The sequence below is a fragment of the Castor canadensis genome, chromosome 4, assembly GCF_047511655.1.
Source record: "Castor canadensis chromosome 4, mCasCan1.hap1v2, whole genome shotgun sequence".
Lineage (NCBI taxonomy): Eukaryota > Metazoa > Chordata > Mammalia > Rodentia > Castoridae > Castor > Castor canadensis.
Window position 1 is genome coordinate 53,845,034 of NC_133389.1, and position 26,525 is coordinate 53,871,558.

The following is a 26,525-nucleotide window of genomic DNA, read 5'->3' on the forward strand; positions in this document are numbered from 1 at the left end:
AATTGCTTATTTGCTGTTCTGGGGAGATGTGCTTTTCTGGGAAGATGGAGAACAGTTGATCTTGGGAAAAAGGATAAGAAATAGGTCCTGGGAAGATAGACATGAGTAGGTGGAAGAGACTTTTCATGTTCCTTGCTTTGAATATGATTTGTTCCCTCTGAAACTCCATTTGAAATTTGATTACCATTGTGGTGTTATTGGAGGTGAGGTCTTTAAGAGGTGGTCAAGTCATTAATACTTGCCCCTTCTGAGCACATCTGCTTGCACTTTTGATTTTCTGCCTTGCTGTGCTGCAGCAAGAGGCCCTCACTAGATGCTAGCACTATGTTCTTGGACTTCTTAGCCTCCAGAACAATGAGCCAAAATAAACCTCTTTGCTTTGTAAATTTCCCAGTATGTTAGTCAGCTTTGCATTACAGTAACAAATACCTGAGATAAACTTATAAAAAGAAAAGTTTTATTTGGGCTCACGGTTTTGAGGTTTGTCTAAGATCAATTGGCCCTATTGCTTTTGGACCTGTGGCAGCACATCATGGAGTTCATATGGGAAGGGCCATTTTGCACAAAACCATTGTCATTTCTTGGCCAGGAAATGAAAAAGAAAGAGGAAGAGACTGGGGTCCCACAGTTATTTCAAGGACATGCTTCCAGTGACTGGAAGAACTCTCACTAGGCTCCATCTGTTAAAAGTTCCACCACTTCCCAATGTTGCCAAACTAGAGACTAAGCCTTTAATACATGTCCTTTGGGGGGCACTCAAGATACAAATTATAGCACCAAGTCTCAGATATTCTGTTACTGTAGTAGAAAACAGACTCAGACACATGGAGAGGGAAAGTACCAAATCAATGAAAGTGACTAAGGACCTCTTAATGCTTCAGTATGCCACAAAGAAGGGCCAGCCAGAATTAGAAAAAAGAGGGAATGTGTGCTGTGAATATGTGTCAGGAGCATGGACTTGAAGGATAAATAGCAGAGCCTGTGTCTTCAGCTCTTTGCTTCTGTTCCTTTAGGCCAGCACCTGTCTGATCCCTTAGTGAATTCATGTGGGCAGGGCCATTTGGTGCATGCCCTGAATTCTGAGGAGTCATTCCTGAACATCTGGGATTTTTCTGCAAGTGAAGGTGGCCCTGTCCCTCAGAGTTATGGTCAGTGTGATGAGAAAGAGAGCAAGACCTGGGCAGGATTGCAGCATGGTAGTAACACCTGTGAGCTCTTACATGCACCACATCCGGGGCTCTAATTTTCTAATTTAATCCCCACAAAAACTCTGGGAGTCACTGATCACCATGGAGAGCAACTTTTCAAGAGGATAATGGGAGCCAGATCTGCAAGAGGTACAAAGTGGGAGGGTGGAGGGGAGTTGGTGGTTGTAGGTCTGGACCATTGTTTCAAGAAGTGTGCTGGTGACAGCAAGTGGGGAGAAGGGAGGAAGAAGAAAATAGCTTTGAAAAAACATTTTTATGTCCTTTTATTTTTTATCTTTTGAAATAAACTGAGGGGTGGGAAAGGAACAAGTGGGGGGAAGAGGCTGAAGATGCAAAAGAAGGGCTCCTTGAAGTGGCATATGTAGGAGGAGCAGTGTGAGGTGCGTCACAGTGGAGCAGTGAGTTGGTTCTGAGGGGAGGTGTAGGTGGAGAGGCAGTGCCCAGTGAGCAGAGCTCCTCCCTGGACAAAGAAGGAGTGGATAGGTGAAAGCACAGAGAGATATTGAAGAGACTAGGACAGGGTCTGAGGAGCACATTCTAGTTGGCCTCAACATTTCTAATAAAATGGAAGAAACAGATACAAGTGAAAGAGACATAGAAAGTGTTACGGGCTGAATCATTCCTATGTTGAAGTCTTAACCCCCAAGCACCTCAAAGCATGACTCTATTTGGAGATAGGACCTTTAAAAACCTAATTATAATGAAGTCATATGAGTGGAACCTAATCCAAAATGACTAGTGTCCTTATAAGAAGAGATTAGGTCATAGACACACAGAGAAAAGATAGTGTGAGAACACAGCATGAAAGTGGCCATCTCCAAGCCAAAGAGGGAGGCCTGTAGAGAAACCAGCTCTGCCAACACCTGGATCTTGGACTTGCAGTCTTCAATGCTCTGAGGAAGTACACTTCTGTTGTTTAAGCTGCCTTGTATTTGGCAGTTGGGTACGACAGCCCTAGGAAACTAACACAGAGAGGAATTAAGGCTTGAGAAGTTTAGGAGAAATTTCCAACAGCTGATGTCAGGACTATCATAGAGAGTGAGGATGAGGGTGAGATGATGGCTGAAGAGGATTTGTACACAGATGAGCTCACACACCATGAGTGTGTCCAGGATTTATTCCGTGTGGCCTGTGAAGTAGTCAACATGTGTGCGTGTATGAAACTATAAATACCCTGGCATACAGAGAGGCTTCATTCATCCTCTACTTAGAGAGCTGGGATGTGAGAATGTCTGATTTAAGCAGAAGAGCACCTGTGAGCAGGAGTGAGGCCCTGAGTTCAAACTCTAGTACTGACAGCTATAACAAAAATGCAAAAGACTAGGTGGCTTCAGCAATTATTACTCACAGTTCTGGCAACCTGGAAGTCCAAGAACAAGGTGCCAGAATACCCAGTATCTGTCTGAGGTTATTTTCTTGCTATATGCTCACATGGTAGACAGAGACAAGGGAAAGGGTGGAGGGAGAGAACATGCTAGCTAGTTCTCTTATGTCTTGTGAGAGAACTAATCCCATTCTTGAGGGTTCTTCCCTCATGATCTAATCATCTCCCAAAGCCCCATTTTATAATACAGGGTTAGAGAGCCAACATCTGAATTTTGGGACAATACAAGCATCTATACATACACGGGATGAGAAATTAATCCAAAAGCTTTGAAAAATATGACACTGGACTCTCAAACTCCTAGTTTAAAGGAAAAAGAAGAGCGAAGTCTAATATCCCTACCCCAGAATCCTTCTAGTATGTTCTGTGTCTACAGCTTGATATCCAACCTTTCTTTGGTAAAGGCAGATCTTCAAATGAAGTGACCACATGATTAAGAAGAGTGAACCATCTTTGTTTCTACTGGTGAGATTTCTGAGGACTGTCTAATTGTAGGAGAACAATAATCAGAAGGTATAAATAAGAGGCTGATGGTGATTCCCTCACATCTCTGCCCACCTCCACCCTCCCCCAATTCCTTAGCCCCAGAGAGTTGTTTTGGAGACTCTTCTCTCCAGCTGTTGGTCCTTCTGAGGTAAGTGTGAGTCCTAGCTGGACCCCTCTCCAGCTGGCTTTAAGGGTGGAGCTAACTTACAGCGCAACCATTCAGGCCTGTCCTTTCCTTGATAATGCTAGGTTTGCATAGTGTCCATTTCTCCAATAAGAAATTAAATTTGTTAAATATATTAGCTTTCCATCTCTATAACAGAATACCTGAGGTGGTAACTTACAGAAAGAACCCAGGTGCTGGTGGCTTACATCTATAATCGTAGCTACTTGGAAGGCTGAGATTGGGAGGATCGCAGTTTGAGGCTAGCCCAGAAAAATAGTTTGTGAGACCTCATGTCCAAATAACCAGAGCAAAATGGACTTGAGGTATGTGCTCAAGTGGTAGAATGCCTGCTTTGCAAGTGCTGAAGCCCTGAGTTCAAGCCCCAGTCCCACCCAAAAAATCCCCAACAACAAAATAACTTACAGAAATTTTTTTTCTTTTTTGGTTCAGTTTTGAAGGGTCTAGTGCATGACTGATTGGCCTTTTGCTTTGGGGTCTGTGGCAAGGCAGTGGCAAGGCAGCAGATCATGGTGAGAGTACATGGTGAAGCAAAACTCACTCATCTCATGGCCAGGGAGCAAAAGAAAGCATTGAGGTCCTACTGTCCCTTCAAGGGCATGGCCCTACTAACCTAAGATCTCCACTGAGCCCGTCTCTTAAAGTTTCTATCACCTTCCAATAGCACTACTCTGGGTATTGGTCCTTTAACACATAAACTGTTGTGGACATTCCAGATCCAAACTGTAGCCCTCTATGTGGCTTTTAGAAGTGATCTTTTAAAGTTTTTTTTTAAAAAATACTCATTTGCAAGTTTTACAAATAGGCTTTGTCAGATCTCATACTTATATTTTGTTCACCACACATGGTCCTCTTCTACAAGTAGTCCCACGTCTTTCCTTCATTCAGTTTTGCTGAAATTTAATCATTCTGGTTTAGGTCCCGATAGGGAGAGGCTGGACTCTCATCTAAAGGCTGCAGTCTGTCTTCATGTTAACGACCTGAGACAGGCACATTCTCAGAGTAGAAACGTGGCCTAGACGTGTGAGAGAAGACTGCTTCTGGGGACGCATACGTAATGGGAGCTGCCAGATGGGGGGGATAGGCAGTATCTGGAGACCACCTAAAGCTAGGAAGGGAGGAGCTCAGGTGAGGCCTCTTTTCATTGAGGTGTTCCAAGGATGATGACAAGTTCTAGACAGCTAGGAAATAGATACTTTCTGTGACTGTTTGCACCCACAGTGTAAGTCATAGCTTTATTTGGAAAACTTTTTTATTAGTGTATAGTGATTGTACAAACGGGTTTCATTGTGATGTCTCCGTAGATGCATATAATGTACTTTGATCAAATTCACCCCATCTATAACTCTTATCCTTCTTCCCCCCACTTAAAACAAATTTTAATGGGTTTCATTATTCTATCTTCATACATGTGTATGAAGCATTTCAGTCACATTCACCTCCCCATCACCCTCTTTCATTTCACCCTTCCCTGCTTTGAATGACCCGAGTGTAAAATAGGTGGTGGGGATGACTGTTTGGGGGTGGGAGTGTTCACTTTTGTTTGCTTTAACTCTAACCCTGAGCAGAAAACCTTCCTCAGGCCTTCTGACTTCACTTCTGCTGTTCCTCAGAGAATAAAAGGAAGGGGTTTAGATGTGTTGAAAGAACAGGACTCTCCTTCTCACTGTGATGACAGCAGGTGTTGATCAGCAAAGGCCCTGAGAAGTGTGAGGCTAAGGCTTAGCAGACATACCAGACACAGAGAGGTCTAGGACAGTATCCTTCAGGTGCTAATCCTGGGTTTCTTTTTCTTATGAGAAGTCACATTTTATTACTGAGGATCAACACACAAGATCTATAAGTATGAGCTCATTTCTTAGAAACAGCCAGCGGAGCTCGACTCACAGGATGAAGCTTCAGGGCTCATTGAAATGTTCAGACAGGGGAGGTGGCAGCAGCAGGCCAACCTTGCCTTTATTCCATGAGTGCACACATCTTGTGGGGGTTTCAGGACATTGGGGCCAGCCTGCCTTTCTGGGAACATCATTTTCAACTTGTATTTGGATAACATATTTGGTTCCTGACGTCCCCTGATCTGGTCTCAGTAGATGCCCATTGTTTCAGGGTGCCCATCAGTGAGCTAAATTATAGAGGGAGGAAAATTGTCCCTTCAGGAGGAGGAAAGCAGCAATCTCAAATGCCAGGCCACTTGGCCAAGGTGCCAATTTTTACTATAGATTCTGAAAAATGCAATGCATGGGATCTTGTGGCCTACGATGGAAATTGAAAACAGGAAAAGGTGATTTCTTGGGCTCTATAATTTCTAAATATAGCTACAGAGTTGAAAAGTGAGCACAAATGACCTCAAGCAGGTAATTTTCTTTCACACTGTAAAGAGTGTGGTAGTCCAGTCTGTTCCTCCTAATCTGTCAAGACTCAGACCTAGAGCTGAGGTGGAGCTTGAGTGGAGATAAGAGAGCAGAGTTTTTTCACTGAAAGAAGGACTTGTCCAAATGGATCCTGGGTGAAAGAGTAACAGCTGTTTTCCTGGCTATTCCTCAAGTTCCATCCATCCATCTGGCCATCCATCCATCCATCCATCTTTTCCTAGGATTTTTTTTTCTTTAATGAAGAAACACCAGGGTCTATATGAGGGCACCAGTCATTATTCCTTGTACTTGGTGATTGGGGCTCTTGGTCCCCTTCACCAAGGGAAGCTGTAGGTATTAAGTGGCATCTTACAGGACTTGAAATCCAGACTATTTTATAAAATGGACCCCCAACTATACATTTGGAGGGAAAAATGTGTCTTTTTACATGGTATTGCCAAAATGGAGGCTTAACAAATAGTTATTTAGAAATACCTATCGTCACCTTCAGAAAGCAGATAGTGTGAACACTGCAGCATGGTAATTGTATATACTTATTAAGCAAGAGAAAATGATTATTTTGTTCATTTTACCATCTATGAACATCATGGTGAAAGGTTGGAGACAGGAAACTTTTCTGGGTGGGGATGGAGAAATTACAGATCTTTAGAAACATGTTTGCAAATCCACTGAGGACTCTTGCTTTCTGTGCACCACCTCCTCTCAGGTCTCTGAGTGAGATCTGGTGCTGCCTAGTGTGACCAAATCCAGCCAGTGGGTCCCACCTCCCTTCTGTCAGTCCTCTTTTGTTGGTCTTTTGGAGTTTGATTGATATGTATGGAGACATGATTCTAGCAAGATTTGTGTGGAAGTACAAATCTTCAGATCACAAATCTGCAGACCATTAGGAGGGGGCAGAACCTGTGATGAAACTACTTATGATGAGAACCCAAGCCTGCCCAACCATTCATGCATCCTTCCATCATCCATGAATCCATGCAGCTACCCATTCTTATGTCCCTCTATTTGTTCATCATTCATCTGTCCTTATTATGTACCCTATAACAAATGAGGAACATAAATTCTTTGATTTGGGAGATATTTAAATTAATTTTATTCATTTTTTAGTAGATAGGATCTACTATATATATATAAAGCTAAAGACTAGTGTACTGCATCAAAATGTTCAAACTTTTAAAAACATATATGGGATAAATAGGTAGTCATTCTAGGGGGTAGAAGTCCACCTAACCTACAAATACTCTTATCCCCACTACTGTGGCTCTTTTGCAGGGCCCCTGGGACTCCTAGAGCAGTTTACAGAGTACTGGACTTTGGTAAGAAACAAAGCCTTGATGAGGTGTTGTGGGTGGCAAATCTTGAGGGAGCCCTGCTTGGGCCTGGAGACTTTGGAGAAAGTGTCTTGGAAGAGCAGGGCATGAGATGTTCCTTGAAAGGGGAGTAGTGTTTTACTCCATGAAAAGGGGGAATAGAGGCCATGGAAGCGGGTGCAGGTGTGTGTGAATGTTGAACACAAAAAAGATGTCTCACTCAAGCTGGGAAATTAAGAAAAGCTTAAGAGGGAGACAATTGATAAAGGTGTAGTCTTGATTTAGGGAAAAGAAGGATAGTACAGAACCTTGGGTTAGTGATAGCTGTGAGCATTACTAGGGCCAAGAGGAAGCTGCTCTTCCTGGACCCAGAGAGGAAGCGGGGCCACCTGACAGAAGCTATGGCCTTCAGAAGAAGGATGTAACCTGCTCCTGGTGACCTTCAGACAGGGAAATAAATACCCCACCATCACTCTATCCTGCCAGTGCCTCTCATTGTCCAAACCCACTTGGAAGCCATACACCAAGAGAACCCATAACAACCTACCTCCTAAAGCCCTGATAATTGTGAAAAAAGAATGGCAAAGGGATCTGGAGGGACAAATAGAAAATAACCTGATAGAGAGCTGTGGGAACTGGGGGCTTATGAATAACCCCCACATCCCAATAGGATGTGTATATAAAATTAAGCAACTTTGGTTTAGGCCTGTGGGGTGGCTGATCTCAGCTGGCTTGCCTGGGCACCTCTGCTGCAGGCTGTGAAGCAGGAGCTGACTTCTTCTCACTGCAGGTCCATGTTGGCTGCACAGCTTGGCTGTATGTGTGTTCCTTCTAGGGCCCAGGCTGCAGAGGCAGGAGCAACCCAGGGGGAACTGTTGTCATGGTGAAAGCAGAAGTGCAAGAGGGAAATTCCAGTTACTCTAAAGCATTTCAAAGCTTTGGTTATATCACATCCACTAACATTGGCCAAAGCATGTTATATAGCGAACCCAAGTCACAGGGCAGGAAAACCTACTCCCCTCATACAGATGGGCAACTGCTGGGATACATGGTAAAGAGGGTGGACATGGGGAGGTATGAAGAATGGCAGCCAATAGTTTGATCCACAAGACTTTGTAGAAGGCTGAGGCCGAGAATGTTTTGTGTAAGAGGGAGATTCATGTGGGTGGCTTTGGATGGTGTAATTACTATTTACATGCTCTCCCACTGTATCCATTCTTCTTTTTCTTCATAGTAATAGTTTTTAACTTGGCCTATGACTGTATTTTCCAGCTAAAGGCAGTATTTCCCAGAGTCCATTGCAGTTAGGTCAGGTGATTTGACTAGGTTCTGGCTAGAGTGGAAATGTCATGTCAGTTTTTCTCTAAAAGTGAGAATTTTATTTTCCCACCTCTCCTTGAGCCTGCAGGGTGGCTGTGAATGTGGCCCAGAGCCTCAATGGACTTTGCAGATGAGGGTGACAACCAGGGAATGACAGAGCAACAAGACAACTCCCTGGGCTGCTGTGTACTTATAGTTACATGCAAGAGAAGGACGCCTCCGCTGCATTTAGGCTGTGGTGATTTGTGATTTGGGGGTTCTTGATTTCAGCAGCCAAATCTGATACAAGTTGATAGGAACCTCTGATCCCTACAGGAAAGGATAACACAGAAAGAGGTACAACTTAATGTTCTTCAGCATTTACTGGTCTAAGGGAGCAAAGATACCAAGGAGCAGCAAAAAAATTTAGTCTTTTCCTGTGTCACCCCTCTTTAATATTTTGAAAGCAAGTGTTCTTAGTGAGATAAATGGAAAAGCCCAGTCTCCCTAATAGTAGGCAGAACAGGAAATGGTAGGGCTTGAGTATGGGAAATCTTCAGGAAAAGGAGAGAGCTGTTTGACATGTGTCTAGATACATCCCACGCTAGAAAGAAAAGAGGGGGATACAAACCTGGGCCTATTGTGCTCTGACACTAATTTGACCAGGGGACTCTGGGAGGTTCAACCATTTGAGAATCTAGGGTGGTTTCTCCAAACCAGATCTCTCTTGTCTCTTTGCTCACTGACGGAGAAGGGATTGGTCTAAGTGCTTTGATCTAATGTCTACAAATTAGGATTCCTCCGCTGTCTGCCAGTTCTGTGTTTGCTGCCTGTGTTTTCTTAGGGCCAAGAGGAACAAAGCATAATGCAAAAAGCTCAGGATGTCGGTAAAATCACAGTTCAAGCATGGGAAACAGCATGACAGTGGAGGTGAGGTGGCTATGGGTTCAAGACCCATTTCTTGGGATACTTAACTCATCTGATCTTCAGTACCTTTGAGTAGATATTAGAAATAATCCATGTCAAATTCCTAACTCATAGTGGGAGTCATTACAGAGCCAACATATTGTACTGGTTTATGTTGTGGATGGCCCAGCCTCTTTGCTCCATGGCAGAGGAACTGACGTTTAAGCGTCTTATAACTTCTGCCACTTCCAGCAGTGATAGAATAGGGCAACATTAACGTTGATTAAAGAATGCAGAAAGCTCTGGCAGTAAATATTGGAACACTGGCCCAAGGATAATTCTCTATCCCTGGCCCAGGGGACTAAATCAAGACCCTTTAGTTAAACCCATTTAATGACCTGTCTGGATTGTTGGGAGAAGGCCCAGTCCTGGCAGCTGACTCTACCCACATTGCACAGTGATCCCTGATTTGCAAACTCAAAGCTAATAAGTCCTTGGAGGAGGCTGGAGTCTGGGATGTAATCCTGGCTATGGCAGGGCCAGCTGGCCCAGTTCATTCATCTTTATTCACTGAAAAATGCAAAATCCCGGGGATTTTGAGGGGAATAAAGGTTGGTTTCCTTAAGCCTGCTTTCCTCTGGCCTTTTGCCCACCTGGTGTACCTGGGCAAGCTGCATACTTCCTTGAGGAAGGGCATGTGGGAGAGGGAGGATGGATGAGTGGAGCAAAGTATTGCAAACATCTGCCTTGTGATTTAGAAAATATCTATCATGCCATTAAGAGATTCTTCCCAGGAAAGTAGAACTATTGTAGTCAGGAACAGATTCCTAGAAAAGCTGGAAACTTTTCTTGTTGAGTATTTCAGTAAGAAACAAGCTATCCCATCACAGTGCCATTTAGAAAGGGTTCTAAAGTTTTTCCCTGACTCTGAGCCTTACCTTGGTAAAGAGAATGAATATGGTTTACTATTGATGCTTTTCATTTTGACATAACAATCAGTCCTCTGAGCTCATAGGTCCATATTTGTGGATTCAACCAACCACAAATTGAAAATATTCCAGAAAAAAGGTTATACTTAACATGTACAGACTTTTTCCTGGTAATTATTCTCTAAACAGTACAGTAATAACTATTCACATAGAATTTATGTTGCATTAGGTGCACAATGATTTAAAGTACACATGTGTAGATCTTAGCTTATTTTATATATGGAACTGAGAATCTGCAGATTTTGGCATCCAGGGGGTATCTTGGATGAACCAATCCTCCAGGGATATTGAGGGATGACTACATGTAAAACCATTAGTAACATGAATTCCTTCATTTCTCTTGCTTGGCTTCTCTCACTTTTCAGTTCTTTGAAGATTTCATAACTGACCAGCCACATTCACTTCTCTTAATTCTGGTAACTTTTAGGTCAACGGTCAGTAAGTCATCTGACACAGTGAAGGTATCTTCTGTATTACGCAGAGCACATGGTGTAAGCTTTTGGCATGGAGGAGAATCGGTCCTCCTTCAGGGTGGGTTTGCGGGGAAACAATTCCAGCTAGAAATGATGCTTGAGCCAAGTTGTGAAGGAGATACTTTTCAACTAAAAAAAGGGAAAGAGGATCCAGGTCAGCAAGATGTAAGCAGGTAATGTCTGTCACCAGGGAACATGGGCTATTGATGGGAGCTGGGAAACAGGCCCGTGGGGCTCGTTGCCTCTGTGTATGAGCCCTGCGGACTGCTGGGATCCTTGAGAAGATTTGAACCTGGAATTGGGGAGGTCATCCTACCAAGGGGTAGGAGGATGGTCTTGGATTTGAGGACTGAAGAATAGAGAACCTGATCAGATTTGTTTTGAAAGTAACAGAAGTAGAAATGTGGGCAATGGGCAGTCCTCAACCCAAGCCTGGTTCCTTAGTTCTAAATAGGGCACCAGAATGCATGAAGATGGAAGAGCTAATGCATGAGTAGCTGGAATATATAAAGTATCGCTACATGACTGAGTCATCCAAGGCAAAAATACATGTGCTTGGTGGTGTTACCTGATTTCTACAGCTGTCCACTTCCTTAAACATCTGTTGTTGTAGCAGCTATTACCATTTCTTAACTGCTTCAGCTTGAACCCTAACTATAAATTGGAAGGATAGTAAGGGGGGAGAGTAGATCAACACTGATCATTGAAGAGGAAGAGAGCCACTTAGAAAGAAACATGTTTGTCTTCTCATAATTCACAGCAAGTCAGGTACCTGAAGACCTCATCATATTTCACTAAAACTCTCCTTTAAGAGCATAGTTGTCACTTAGTGAACAGAAATTTGGTGTATAAATAGCTACACACAGAAAGATGGATATGAAGCATGTTGGAATGTGCAATATTCATCTGATTTTATTCAGGGCATTATAAAGAAGGTCCTTGCTTCCTACAGAAAAACTTGAGCCTGAATCCTGTCTTCACCACTCAGTGATGATATGACCCAGGAAATCACATCACCTCCCCTGAGTCCTAGTCACTGTAAAGTGGGGAATGTGATAGGCCCACTTCTTAGGGCTATTGGGAGAACTAGATGAGATAGTCTTATACGAGCACTTGGTACAGGGTTTGACAAACACTTGGTAAGTTATTGTGAGGGCCGGGAGAGGGACTTTAGTTTTGGAAGCTAGCCCTTGGCCTATCCTGTCACGGCATCACACAATTAATTCCAAGTTTCTTCTATAGACAAATCTTGATTGACACTTGAAAAATAGGAAGCAAAAAAAAAGGCATGAGTTTAGTCTTTCAAGGTTCTTGAGTTGAAGAGCTGTTGGAATCCAGTGTCGGCCTTGTGTTGCAAACGTCAGCAATATAGGCCCAGACAACAGTGGGGCCTGCCAGCCTGATCAGGCCACATGAACAGGAGAGCAGGACATGAAAGTCATGAAGAGGTGGCTGTTCCTGGGCTGCAAAAATGGTGTGAATGGTGATCATGGGCAAGCAAGATAGTCGTGTGACCATGGGTGTGAAAGTCATACTGTCTTTATTCTTTAACCACTTTGTTTGGCTTGGTAGCAGCACTGCCTGTGAGGACCCTTGAGAGGGGGAAGAGGGAGTCGGTTGGATGGAATCTTACGATCTTTACATCATTTATACTCAGTGCCTCATTTTACCACTTTGCATGTTAAACTGTTCAGTGGCAAACCAAGGAATGGAAGGAAGACAGGCCTGGAGGAAAGGTTCTCTGTCAGAGCTCAACACAGTGGCTAGAAGTTTATTTTTGCATTTCATCCTGCATGTGTCTTGGAGTTATGTTTTTGGAACCTCACTTAAGAAAAACAAACTTTCCAGGGAGCATAGAGCTGGTTCTCATCTTTCCAGCATTGCTGCCTTTGGCTAATGTGATACCAGACTCTCCCAACAGTATCAGCTCTGGCATGGGTCTGACACTAAGTCTGTTCACACATGAGCCAAAAACCAGGGCCTTGCCAGGCACACATCAGGGGTGGTGGCTGATGATGAACTCAGAGCACAGCCCACTTGAATGAGCCATGCATGTGCTCAGGCTTGATCTCTACATAGGATATTTCTAGACAACTCAAGGGATTCACTCTTCTCAGGAAATGATACATTTAAAAAATATATACACACATGTATATTTAATTATTTCTTAAACCACAACTGAAAAAATTCCTTGCCACTGGGTAGAAGTAAATCTGATGAGAAACCCTATGAGATTTTATTAGTACCATTGTTTTCTTTGACTTCATGTACTATAAAGGTAAAATGACAAAAAGGAAAATAATTATAAAAGGCAAATATTTTGTACAAAAATACAAAGTTTTAAAAGCTCTTGAAGTATATTTCAGATTATTACTAAGAATTGATCTATATATCTGTATGTCTGCATATTTTTCCTACACTTGGGATTTTAGAAATGTAAGGTACTGTATACACAGTGTATAAAAGTTCTTCAACAACCAGTAACAGTCTTCTGGAGTATTCCATACTTTGGAAGGTAGAATTTGCATAACTATGATTATTGCATGAGAAAAATCTGCAATTCAGTCCATTGCACACTGGAAAATCAACACTATACTGAAGACATTTTATTTTCCAAGTCCTTGAGAAATGGCAAACACTAGCTTTCATTTTGTTTGTTTTTTTAATAATTGGTTTTCAGTGCTTTTTTTGCCCCAACCTGGTGAGAAGGTGATGAAGAGAAAGGACAGTCTTCGCCTTTGAGAGCTGTCTGAAACTTTGCTCATGTTGCATCTCAGTTCGTTACAGTGCGGATGACAGTACTAGAGGAGAGAAATATGGATGGGTGTTAGTTTTGCCTAGGGAATAAAGTTGACATGCAATTCAAACAAAGGAGAAATCTTTAGGAACAATTATATAATACATCATTTTACTTTTTCTATCTTTTTTGGTGGTACTAAGGTTTGAACACAGAGCCTCGTGCTTGCTAGACAAGCATTCTACCACTTGAACCATGTCCCCAGCCCTTTTCGCTTTAGTTTGATATTAAGATAGGGTTGCAAACTTTTTCTCCTGGCCAACCGTGATCCTCCTGTCTCTGCCTGCCAAGTAGCTGAGCTTGCAGCAGTGCACCACCATGCCTGGCCCTAATGATACTTACTTTTTTAAAGAATGTCTGGAAGTTCTTATTCAGATTAAGTAAATTTTAAGATTATGCTAATTTCCTATGGAAGGAGTCTGTACTGGGGAGATGTAGTCTTTACAATTCCCAAAACAAGGCAAACTAATGACAAATCTGGGTTGCTCATCAGGACTGATTGGAATCTTTTGCTGAGATAGCCACGTTTCTCCCATCAACTGCCTAGGTTGTGAGTTGCTTACGTTTTTGAGATCCCTGGTACTTGACACATCTAAGGTGCTTTGTAATTATCTGTTGAATGGGCATAAGGATAACTTGTTCTCTGGTTACTTCCAAAAATAATATTTAAGGATTTTGTTTACCAATAGCTTTTTTTAAAATAAAAAAAATAAAAGCTTTATTAAAATATAATTCACAAATCATTATAATTCACTTACTTAAAGTATTTGGTGGGTTTTAGTATCTTCACAAAGTGTGCCAATAGAAACTATCTAATCCTAGAAAAGAATTTCATCAACTCTAAAGAAACCTCATCCCCATTATCATTCCTTCACTATTTTCTCCATCCCCCACCACCAATTATATAATCTAGTTTGGTGAAGAAAACAAAGATGCCTTGTTCTGAAGGGGGACATATATTAAATGATCAGTATTTAAAGCTTAAAGTCAAGAAAATCTCTACAGGCCTCTTCAGCTTATGAGCTTCCAAGAGATGCAGACTGTCTCTCCATTATCTAGCACAACATGTGGATCTGGCAGCTGTTCAGTGAGCACACACAATATTGACTACTTGGTTGCCTGAATTGGCTGGGTATGTATGTCTACACAGACCAAAGATGTTAACAGTGGTGTCATGTGTTAATTAACAGTGAGCTGATGATATTATACATTATTTTTCTAGGCCAGTAAGTGTAATAATTACTGAGTACTTCCTAAATATTTAGCATATTTATTAGCTTATTTAAGAACCCTCAAAACAACCCTGAAAATACTATCATTCCCAGGAGGTTAATAACCACCCTGTTAGTAAATTGCAGAAACTAGACTAGAACCTAACTGCAGAGCCTGCACTCAGAGCCCTTGTCCTCACCAAGGCACCCTCTAACAGGACAGCAGTGCTGCAGCTCTCTCTTGAATCCCAGCAACTGCTTACCTGTCTTCCTGTCTTTTTCGCAAATGAAATTATTGATGTCTTCACACTGGAAATCGTTCCACTGCCCAGCATAAATCAACCCAGCACAGTCTTCTCCTGGCCCATGGCCATGACCCCAGTTGTCTGGCTGTCCAGCTTTCCAATTTCTTTTAACAAAACAGAAATTGAGTGTTATTTGCACAGTAATCAAGGTTTTCTTTACTCATGAGCAGCACAGGAATGTACAAAACAAAACTGAAGTATCTCAGTTGTCCTCGAATGAAGATGCATTGTTTAGAAAACAGCAGTGCATGCTCTTAATCAAGAAGGGGCAGCTGTTTTGCAGAGAGATGTGCTGTGCGGCATCTCCCTGCAGGCTTGTTGTCTTTGCCAAAGTGAAATCAGTGCTTTGAGCTGCTTCGTCATGATGCTGACACAGTTAGATGAATGGCTTTCTAATGTAACCTGGAAGGTGTGTGTCTAGATGTGCATGAATACACATGCACTGTGAGGGCACCTTTCTCTCTCACCCAGAGGATGCCTTGAACATTTTACTATCTTATCTCTGACAAGTCAAAACACCAGGGAAGATACGCATTTACAAGAGCCTACAATTACAAACAACTGGTTATGGTTCTCTGGCTAAACTGTAGATGGTTCATCGTTTTAGAAAGAAGTAACTTAGTCTCATACATTTCACTGCCTTTTTTTGGAGAGTGGGAGTCTTTTAAAAAAAACATGTTTTCTTTAGGATGAGTTCATTTGGGGATTGTTAACTTGGCTGGTGCTTGGAGCAGCACTTTGCCATAGTTCACAGTTCTCGATTCTGTTTCTGTGCATAAACGAAGATGTGTTTCTAGACATGAGGGCGAACTCTTAACAAAGACACAAGTTCATGCACAGAAGCATAGGGTTTCTGCCTGAGGACAAGCAGGCCGCTCAGGGAAGGTCAGGAAAACATGCGCAGTGCGAAGCGCTTCCCACCAACCATGACCTATCAGCCACCAGTCACCCCAGGAGAGGGCTGATAACACCTTACATCTTTTTTTTTTTTATTTTATTATTCACATGTGCATACAAGGCTTGGGTCATTTCTCCCCCTGCCCCCTCCCTCTCCTCCCCACCCCCTCGATACCCAGCAGAAACTATTTTGCCCTTATTTCTAATTTTGTTGTAGAGAGAGTATAAGGAATAATAGGAAGGAACAAGGGGTTTTGCTGGTTGAGATAAGGATAGCTATACAGGGCATTGACTCACATTGATTTCCTGTGCGTGGGTGTTACCTTCTAGGTTAATTCTTTTTGATCTCACCTTTTCTCTAGTACCTGTTCCCCTTTTCCTATTGGCCTCAGTTGCTTTTAAGGTATCTGCTTTAGTTTCTCTGCGTTAAGGGCAACAAATGCTAGCTAGTTTTTTAGGTGTCTTACCTATCCTTACCCCTCCCTTGTGTGCTCTCGCTTTTATCATGTGATCAAAGTCCAATCCCCTTGTTGTGTTTACCCTTGATCTAATGTCCGCATATGAGGGAGAACATACAATTTTTGGTCTTTTGGGCCAGGCTAACCTCACTCAGAATGATGTTCTCCAGTTCCATCCATTTACCAGCAAATGATAACATTTCATTCTTCTTCATGGCTGCATAAAATTCCATTGTGTGTAGATACCACATTTTCTTAATCCACTCATCAGTAGTGGGGCATCTTGGCTGTTTCCATAACTTGGCTATTGTGAATAGTGCCGCAATAAACATGGGTGTGCAGGTGCCTCTGGAGTGACCTGTGTCACAGTCTTTTGACAGTAAGACCAGCCAAACCAGAGGGCAGTGGGAAAGGACAGGTGAAGCTGACAGTCAAAGGATGAGAATGCATGGTAGAACTGCCACCTCTAACCCATATGTGTATGTGGGGATTTAAAACAATTCATTTCAATTGAGTAAATCTACTGATGAAAAGATAAATAGAGGACACCATCAACTGATGAGAGTAAAAATGGGATGATGCTTAGGAGGGAGAATTAGAAAACAGTCATTCACTCAACAGATACCCACAGGCATAATCTGAGTGGTACCATCCCCACAGTTCAGAGAACAAAGTCTCACCTGTCACAGAACTGACAGAACAGACAAGATGGGTGGATCAAGAATCTCAGACTATCACAGCAATGCCATAGAGAGACCAAGTTGGAAAGAAAAAAATAATTTGCTCCCTTGGATGCTTTTCTCTATATTCCTATCAACCCAGCAGGCCATCTCTGGAAATGTCAAAGCACTGTGACATTGTTAAAGCTCAAAGTAGAAGCACTTTGATCTTATTAAAGCATGTTTCATTCACTTTTGCCACTAATGTGAGGGGCATTGGTTCCCATTTTGTTTACAGAATTTGAGATCTGATTCCTGAATATATAATGATAGCAAATTTGATATTCTTGATTTCTCCATTAATTGGTAAACTGTATGATATGGCTTCTTTGGGTTTAGAAGAGCTACTTCATATTCTTGCATTTTCTTTTAAGTCATTTTAAGCTATGGTAAAAGGGATTTATCAACTATGAAAGATAGCTAACAGATTAAAAAGGTGGCAATCTTTATCACCTTTATTCACTGGGTCAGGTCATTGAAATTCTTCACATACAGTGTTCAAGGCTTCCTTTAGGACTTAAAAGGAGAATGCAGTTCTATGTGGGTGAGAGGAGGTGACTAAGGTAGGCCAGCATAAGGGAGGAGGGCAGCCTGAAGCCAGTGTGAGAGGCCATTTGTCCTGTAGACTAAGCACCCATAATCTCAAAGCAGCTCTCTGGAAAAGCTAAAATCCCATGAAGTGACTTATAGCAAAACCCCTTGGCTTCATTCTTAGAATAGACTAGAACATGTCAGATAAACAGAATGTATATATTCTGGAGAAGAATGTCAGCTTAAAAATAGCATCTTCACCTCATTCATAGCTAGATTCTGGAAGGAATGGCTGAAGGGTGGCCTGAAAATCCCATGGATCAATGGCAGTGAGCTAGAAACACACAAGCTCATCAGCTATTTGGGGTGGAGCACCCGCAGGATTTTGGGATCATCCTAATGGAAGCAGAGCACATACTCTCAATCCTGGAATAGCTCCTTCCAAACACAACTTAGTACTTTCTTCTCAACCACAAGAATGACTGAGGCTACATGGCAAAGAAACTTCTGCTAGGAGGAGCCTGGCCTCAAAACAGGCAAATGTGAGTAGTGAGAAATGTTTCTTTGCAGCAGAACATTCTTCCACTACAAGGGGGTTGTGGAAGATTCCTCTCTTTGTAGCTTTGGCCATTGCAACTCTGCTGAAACCGAAAACGTGAAGTGTGGACTAGGGTAGATTGCTGAATTAGAGGAAGCTGAAGAAAGAAGTTTCTTTTGGTTCCCACTGTTCGTTGGTTCTGTATTATAAAAACACGGTATGTGATACGATCCTGAGCCAGCCACACGGACGGAATGGCAGGTCATATTTTATCTTTGTGATATAAAGTTGGAAGGTGTTACTCAAAACTTGACAACATATTCCCACCAAATGACTTCCTGTGGACAGAACAGAGGAGAAAGAGGGAAGGAGGGGTTCAAGTGTGTTGTGGGAAACTCTCAGGAAGATTCTATCTCTGCTGATTTAAGGTGAGCAAACTGCAACAGAGTAACCAGGAGAGGCCTTACTGCTCCAAATAGGAGGACTGAGCCTATAACATATACACAGCCCATTTGCCCAGTTCAGGCAGCCTCCCTTCACAGTGACAGTCTGCCAATGACATGTTTATTCCATCAACAGTAGAAAGATCAGCTTTCACATGCCCCTATTTTCACCAGTCTTTTTTGTCTGTCTTTTTTTCTGTGTCTCTCCTTATCCTTAATCTTTTATATGTATGTCGGAGTAGGGTGGGGCTGGGAATCGAACGCAGGGCCTTGCTCATACTCTTTATACTTATTTGAGGGTTAATATGCTCTTCTTTTACTAATCCTGTAAAGTGGAAGCTTAGCTCATTGACTTTCAACCTTTAAAAAAAGGTTTTCATATATTCATTTTAAGGATATAAATGTCTTCTAAATACTATTTTAGGTGCATCCCATACATTTTGATATGTTTTCTTTTTTTGAAACATTTTCAGATTTTCTTCGTATTTTTCTTTGATCTATGCTTTGTTCAGAATTGTCATTAATGGGGAGAGGGGAAGGATAGGGAGGGGGAGAAATGACCCAAACAATGTACGCACATGTGAAAAAATGAATAAAAAAAAGTATCATTGAATTTTCAAATATTTGGGATTTTAGATATCTTTATCAATTTCTAATCTATTTGTTTGGGGCCAGAGAACATGCTCTGTATAATTCCAGTTGTCTTAAATTTACTGACACTTGTTTTATGGCCAAGCATGTAGTTTATCTTGATGAATACACCATATGCACTTGAAAAGCAAGCATACTTTCAGCTGTCAGATGAAATGCACCATAAATATCTATATCCCTATTGATTTTTCTATCTATTTGTGCTATCAGTAAATCTCCTTTGAAGCCTTGCTCTTTATTGTATCACATTTAGGACTGGAATGTCCCCCTCATTGTGAAATGGTCTTAGCCTTTTAATGTGAGTAAAAGATAACACCTCTCACTCATCACTATCCTCATATTCCAGAAAAGATTTCACAGGCCAGCAGCTGGCTCATGTTGGAAGCTCCAGGTTAATTCAGTGAATGTTATCCTAGGACTGTGAATGAATCCCAATCTCCAGTCAGGGGACTGTTGCTGGCCAAGAATGAAGTTGTCACAGGTCTGTGGTGAAATGAGAAAAATAAGGACAATGTGTACATGTGAATATAAGATGGCCAGCTGACTTCTTGGAAAGGATTATTAGTTTTAATGCTAAGGTTTGCTAGTAGGTTATTTTTAAAAACCATGTCCTTCATCAGCAAATGAAATCTTGGCAATCCACATCAGCCTCTCCCTCTAGCCTTTGTGTTGAAACTGCACTAGTGTGCAGACCTATAGCATATGGGTACCTCGTCTAGGTACTGTCCCAAGCCATTGCAGAGTGTATTTCATGCAGTCTCTGAGAAAACCCCAGCTGGTCCTGTCCTGCTCCGGTATAAAATTCAGTGAGTCAGTTGCATGTTTTAGGGGAAATAAACCTCGGAGCAGGTCTGTATGTGCCCTAAGCTTTTGTATTTCCTGTCATGATGCTTTTTCTCTGTTTATTCCACCCTACCTTTCTGAACCTGGTCTTAGCATAAAAAAGTGAGGCCGAGAGGCAGAGGAGAGGGCCTTTTATCCTTTGACTATTTCCTCTTTAACAGTAACCACAAACCCCTAAGTAATTTCAAAAGGACCGTATGTGTGCTAGAGAAAAGGGGTAAGAGGAAAGTTGTGGCACTTAGTTCCCCTGTGGCTTGGACAAGGCCTGGGATGGCGCCAGGGCCATTGACTTCTGGTTTTTGGAAGCATTTAAGAGGACTGGTATTAATCCTTCTTTGAATGTTGGTAGAATTCAGCCATGAAGCCTCTGGAACTATGCTTTTCTCCATCTGGAGGGAGGGTGGTGGTTGTTTTTTTTTAACTCTTATTTATTACTGGCTTGTTCAGGCTTTCTTTTTCTTCATGATTTAGTCTTGGTAGAGTGTGTTTCCAGAAATATATCCATTCTCCTAGTGTGCAGCTGTTCGTAATAGTTGTACATAGTAGTCTCTTATATCACTAGATCTAGAAGCCACTGCTGGGAGCAGGAGAAAGGGAGATGGATGACCATTGCTGGAGGCCTCAAACACGAAGAAAGGCAATGTAAAGTTGGCTCTGAATAGACAGAGAAGAAAATGAAGAGACTGATACTGGTGGGAGACCCCTGAGAGTCTGAAGCCCTGTCTCCTTTCCCAGGCCACAACAGGGAATGTTCTTGTCTTCTTCACAAACCTGTTGTGAGACTTGAGTGAGACGCTGTGTGTGGATCTCAATCAGGATCCTGTACAAGTATAAGTTGTAGGTTGTAGTATTCTGTAACTCAGTACTATACTAGGTACTATACTAGGTACTATAGGACCAGGGTAATAACCATGATAACAGTAACAGCAATGCTTAGAAGTAATATTTCTCAGGCACTTGCCATGTGACAAGCCCTATAAAAAAATGCCATGTGTGTGTGTGAATAAAATTCTCATTTTCAAAATACTGACATAGTACTTTGGTCAAGTTCATTTTACACAGGGAGATAGGGAGATTTTTTGGTTGAGTAACTTGCAGGCGGTATCATAGCTTTGAGTGTTGGGTCAAGGCCCAAACCCAGCTCTCACTTGATTCCAGAGTCTGTTCTCCCTCTCTTGGACTGTACTGGCTCTTTCCCTAGTTTGTGCAGTGTTTATTATTATATGTCAAATTCAACTAGTCTTCAGTTATTGAGACCTCATATGATGTCTGCCTAATTTATTCTTGCCTTTAGAATATGATCCTGGGGAGTCTTACATCTGCATGTATTCCTTTGGGTGGAAAATGATAAACACAGTCTGTGCTGTGGCTTGGTTGCAGGAGCTGAAGCTCTCAGGGGGCTCTCGGGTAGTTGTGGCTGGGGACAAGTTCCCAGTAAGGTGTCTGGTGATGTAATCCTTCTCAGGGCCCAAGTAGCAAGGTTGGTGCTCTCATCCCAAATCACATGTTTCTTGCTGGGTCCCAAGGAAAAGGAGCAAAGTTTCACCTTGGGAGAGCTGGCATCAACTGTAATGTCCCAGCTCAATCCACACTGGGCCAATATAGTTTTTTTTTTCCTTACAGCAAGGCTTAAGATTGTATTTCTAAGTGAGTCTAACCCAGACCTTTTCTGCATTTATGGGAGTGAGAAAAGTGAAAAAGATTTTTCATAGCTGCTCTCAACTCCCTTAAAAAAAAAAAGATACTTAGGTTGGCAAAGTGGCTCAAATGGCAGAATGCCTGCCTAGCAAGCATGAGGCTCTGAGTTCAAAGCCTAGTACTGCAATAAAATAAATGCTGGGTCTCTTGGCTGTCAAAGAAATAGATTTGTCTTTTCCTTTAATAGTCTCTGCCTCCCATTTCTGTCTCCAACCCTCTACTACTCCTGTTTTAGATACCAGCACCTGGTGTATCATCCCTGAGTTCCAGAGTCTGCCAAGGCATGTCTTCCTCTCCCCAGGGACAGTGCAGAAAAGCAGGCAGATGTCCACTTGCGCACCTTCAGGGCAGACCTGAATCCTTAAATGGCCCATCTTCCCATTTGGCCACGTCTTCCCCCACTTACTCGGATTCCACCTACTTCCTCTCATCATGCTGTTCGCATGGAGGATTTAAAAGTACAGTGCTACCAGGCCCAACGGTACATGCCCGTAATCCCAGCACTCCAGAGATGGAGGCAAGAGGATTGTGAGCTAGAGGTCAACCTGGGCTACTTGGCAAGACCCTGTGTCAAAAAAAAGTACAAAGGTGCCTGTCTACTTTCATGTACATTATAAAACCATTTGGCCTCTCCATGGTCAATACAAGTCTTGGCTAGTGCCTGTGATGCTGTCTTAGACCCTCATTTTCTCCTCTTCCAGGATGGAGAGCCCCAGGGGCTGATCTGTGCTCAGAAAGAGCTCCCTATGCCTTGATAGTCTCACACTTGGTAGAGCCTCTGCTGGCTCTGGCTTCTCTGTTTCTCAGGTGGATTTTTGTAAGTTTTCCACTTGGCATACTATAGATTTTCTAGATTTTCACATCCAGAAGAGGCAAGTCGAAAGTAGAGAGAAGAAATGAAATTAAAATGGTAGAATTTAGTCATATTTAGACTCTTGGTTATTAGGGAGGGAGCTGACAGACCTGGGTTGGAAATGATGCTGGAGACATCTGTATCTCAGAGATGTAAGCAGGTAGTAGTACAGGTGTGTCCTTTCTTGCTTGCTGCGTTTATGGAACTCAAGCTATGTGAAAGTTACAGGGAATCTTCAGACTTTTAAGGGATGGTTATTCTGGCAGTATTGGGGCTTGAACTCAGGGCCTCACACTTATTAGGCAGGCACTGTACCAGTTGAGCCACTCCGCCAGCCCTGGATGGTTATTCTGTAGTACAACTTTATAGTACACTTGAACTTCCTCTGTGGAAGACTGTCAAAAACTTGTATTTTACAATCACACTCTGGCCAGAAGCCCAATCAAGGATAGAAGCACCAATGATACTATCCTGCAGGATAATACCCATGAATAAACACTGATGTGCCTGAGGTCACCTGGGCTTCATTATCCTTTCTCATAGATGTTAAACACCTTGGCAAGAAGTAGTACTTTGTGGTGTGGTTTTATGGGTCTTGTGATTTTTTTTTTCTTAGAAATGAAAAAAAGAAAAATCCCTCCATGAAAGTGAAGAGAAAACCCTACTTGACAGCATATTGATTCTCAGTCACAGCTTCCCTAGTGGAAATACACAACTGGTACCAGGATCCAGCATTTGAGGAGGGTCTAGGATACAAGGTCATTGAGGAAGAAATTGTAGGAAGTTGGGGAAGAGGTGAAAACATGCAACAGTGAGTGCCTGACCACTAGTGTCTGGAAGTTTCTAAATACTCACTTGTAGTGTGCAGGTGTCCCGTCCAGCCACTTCCATTCATTTTCATGCTCTGCATCTGTGAGGCCAATCCAGTGGCTGTCTCTCCCTGCTATCTGCTTTTTTATCCATTGCTGAAAAATAAACCAGGCTGGGTGCATTTCTATTTCTTAGAACAAATGTCTGAAGGACTTTATTTTGTGAGGCACTGCTTTTGATACTTTTTTCCCTCTCATAAGTTTACAGGTGATGTTAAAGTAATGCTCTTCCTCCAAGCCATTAAGACAGTTCAATGAATACCTTAAAACCTGTTTCCCAGCCACCACTCATCCTTCCTGTGTTCTAATGATAAGAACAGCCACCTTATTGAGCTTTTGCCCTGGGCCAGGCCCCCTGCAGTAGGCTACATGCAGTGTGCTTTTAAGCTCCTACCACAACCAAACATGAGCTGGGTTTGGACCCATGTCTAAAGTCCAAACACCTAACTGGTCCCCTTTTCAGGCTTCCTCATCAATTACTATGGAAAACCTGATTTCCGAGTTATGTGTCCATATCTCTCTCTCTCTCCACAGTGCCTGCTGCCAACCCTCAAGCTTCTCTGCTTCATTGTGATTCTCCCAGTAGCCACTGGAAGGAGCCACACATCTCTAGGCTTGAAAAGTTGGGGCCACACGAGGACAGTTCTGATACTGCGAGTGAATGCTGTAGTCCCTGGAAAAAGCCCACGTCTCCATCTCATAGCCTTCTAGGTTTGTGATTATGCATCTTTGATATCTTTGACTCCCTGGCAAGCATCCAATTTCCAGATGTAAGCTATCCCTAAATTATAGTTTTCCTCAACCAAGCATGTACCAAACATACCTGTTCCTCTCTTGTGTTTATGAAAACAAGATGTGAAGACTTATCTTCACAGAAAAGTTTTGCATCTTCAAAAATTTCTTTCTCCACCGAAAAATAGTAGCATTTGTCTGTGAAGTTCTTCCAGTGAGGCGGACAGCCTAGGAATGCAAAGTTAAAAACACTGATTTGAAAAACACAGAAAGCACTCTGTTTCCTCACCTAGGTTTAAGAGGCCAAAGTGACAGTCCTGTGTGACTCGTGTGCTAAGACAGCTTGAGGTGTCCCCGCATAGAACCCAGGGCTGATTTCACAGACATGGACTGCAGAGAACCCAGTAGTGAAAAACACATAATCTGTAAAGTCTACAACTGGATCTTTGTTCCTCCTCACAGTGACAGAAATAACAGAAAGCAGATCCCCAGTCTTGGATCATCTGGAACCTATGAACAACTGGATCTGAGAACCCAGAACCAGAGCTGAGTTCATCAAGCAACAGAGGTGAACAAGTCTTGCAGCATGACGATAGGGAAGCTTATGTTGGCCAAGAAGGGGCAAATGGGTACTGATCCAAGTTCTACCTTAGGACACATCCCAACACTGCCTGGGACATACCCCTTCAGGAAGCATCTGGTTGGGAATGTCCTTGGAACCCACATTTTTTTGTGATCAGCTCATTCATCACTACATCACGATAACAGGATATTGACACAGTGGAAAAAGTCCTGGAACTAGTGCATGCACTGAGGGCACTCAGATGACCTTCTGAGACATGCCCCCTGCCACTTAAAGCGTCACACATTTGGACTGCATCTCATGCATGTAATTATAACAGAATGTATTATGGGTAGGGACATGCACAGTCAAAAACAAGCTATCTAACATCCTCTTGTTAATAAAACCTGTCAATCATAAGAGGGGGTCCTCTCTCAACCCACCTTTTAACTCCCCTTCAGTCCCAGCTCCAGCCAAAATTACAACACAAATGAGGGATCAGGCCTTTGAGCTTCTTTGCTCAGGCCCATTCCCATTCTGTGGGAATGTCTTTCTGCTTCCAATAAATCTGTGCTTTGCTTGCTACTTCTGTGCATTTTGTCCAATTCACTGCCTTTGTTCAATTTGTTAAAACTCTCCAGACGGTATTAGTCCCATTGAGGAGTCACATGGAACTGGGGTATGGTCACAGGCTTGGCTGTTAACCAAGTAACAGTTTTGTGGATTGGTGGAGTGGCTCAAGTAGTAACAGCACCTGCCTAACAAGCATGAGGCCCTGAGTTCAAACCCCAGTACTGCAAAAAAAAAAAAAACAGATAAATTTAACAACAACAACAAAAAAAAAGAGTTTTGCTAAGGTTTAATTGTCAAGAAACTAGAAGGTGCCATGACACCTGAAAAAGGACCTGAATCTGGGCATCATCACAGAAATTCCATCTGATGCCAATGGAGTTAACTGAGGGAACAGTCTGTCCCCAGGATGGAGAGAATAAAGTGAGGGCTGGATGGTCAGAGAGTGGCCAACACAGGCTGCCATGAAGGAAGTATTTGGGATGCATTTGTCTTCTGAGAGCCCACCTCCTCTAAATGAACCAGCTCTGTGACAGTGATCGGACAGTGTTTGGAGAAAAACACAGGGGCCAGAGTGACCTGCCTGGACTGAGGTTTGTGACAACAGCTGGGCATGTGAAGCTTTCAGTGCTTCACTGGCAAATAAAACTAGGGCTCATGCTGGGGGTTGGTTGGTTCAGCCATGAGCACATACACAGCCCTGTTCCCCCAACTCCAGTTAGAAAGGAAGGCTCAGATTACCATTGGCTTCTGGTGCTGAAGTTGGCTCATTCTGTAGAGCCAGGGGCTCCACGACTCCTGATGGGCCTGGGGGACCAGGAGGGCCCTTGGGTCCTGGCATGCCTGGTACTCCTGGCAAGCCTGGTAGCCCCCGTGGTCCAGGCACCCCAGGTTCTCCCACAGTGCCCTGCAGTCCTTGGAAGCCAGGAGGGCCCTGGGGACCAGGAAGTCCATCCTTGCCTGGTGGGCCTGGAGGCCCAGGATCCCCATTGGGCCCCTGAGGGCCAGGCTTCCCAGGGGATCCACGGGAGCCTTTGGGACCCTGTGAGCCTTTGGAGCCTTTGCCACCACGCTCTCCAGGAGGGCCAGCTGGTCCAATTGGGCCTCTCTCACCCGCTGGGCCGGGTGGACCAGGCTCCCCCTTCTCTCCTTTCTGTCCCTTGTTGCCAGTTGGACCAGGAGGTCCCTGAGATCCTCTGTCACCTTTTGGACCCCTGGGGCCAGGAGGACCTAAAAC

The 26,525-nt window shown here is 43.0% G+C and overlaps 2 protein-coding genes across 4 annotated transcripts in view; one reads left to right on the forward strand and one right to left on the reverse strand.

Annotated features, from left to right (window-relative positions):
- Nucleotides 1–25,834, forward strand: part of LOC141422502 (transcription initiation factor TFIID subunit 4B-like) — an 84,272-nt gene extending 58,438 nt beyond the window's left edge. Inside the window, exons 2-3 of one of the 2 annotated variants that reach the window (XM_074070204.1) lie at nt 23,959–24,135; nt 24,619–25,834. In XM_074070204.1, the coding sequence (XP_073926305.1) occupies nt 23,959–24,135; nt 24,619–24,686 (245 nt within the window). In that variant the 3' untranslated portion in view covers nt 24,687–25,834. Of the gene's footprint in view, nt 1–23,958 lie in introns of both variants that reach the window. The other variant, XR_012447109.1, reaches the window with a different exon arrangement.
- The window catches only part of Colec12 (collectin subfamily member 12), a 179,122-nt gene continuing 165,345 nt past the window's right edge, over nt 12,749–26,525 (reverse strand). The window contains exons 6-10 of one of the 2 annotated variants that reach the window (XM_074070203.1): nt 26,249–26,518; nt 24,248–24,384; nt 23,411–23,520; nt 14,883–15,028; nt 12,749–13,412 (exon numbers count right to left, since the gene is read on the reverse strand). In XM_074070203.1, coding sequence (XP_073926304.1) covers nt 13,393–13,412; nt 14,883–15,028; nt 23,411–23,520; nt 24,248–24,384; nt 26,249–26,518 — 683 coding nt within the window. In that variant the 3' untranslated portion in view covers nt 12,749–13,392. Of the gene's footprint in view, nt 13,413–14,882; nt 15,029–23,410; nt 23,521–24,247; nt 24,385–26,029; nt 26,519–26,525 lie in introns of both variants that reach the window. The other variant, XM_074070202.1, reaches the window with a different exon arrangement.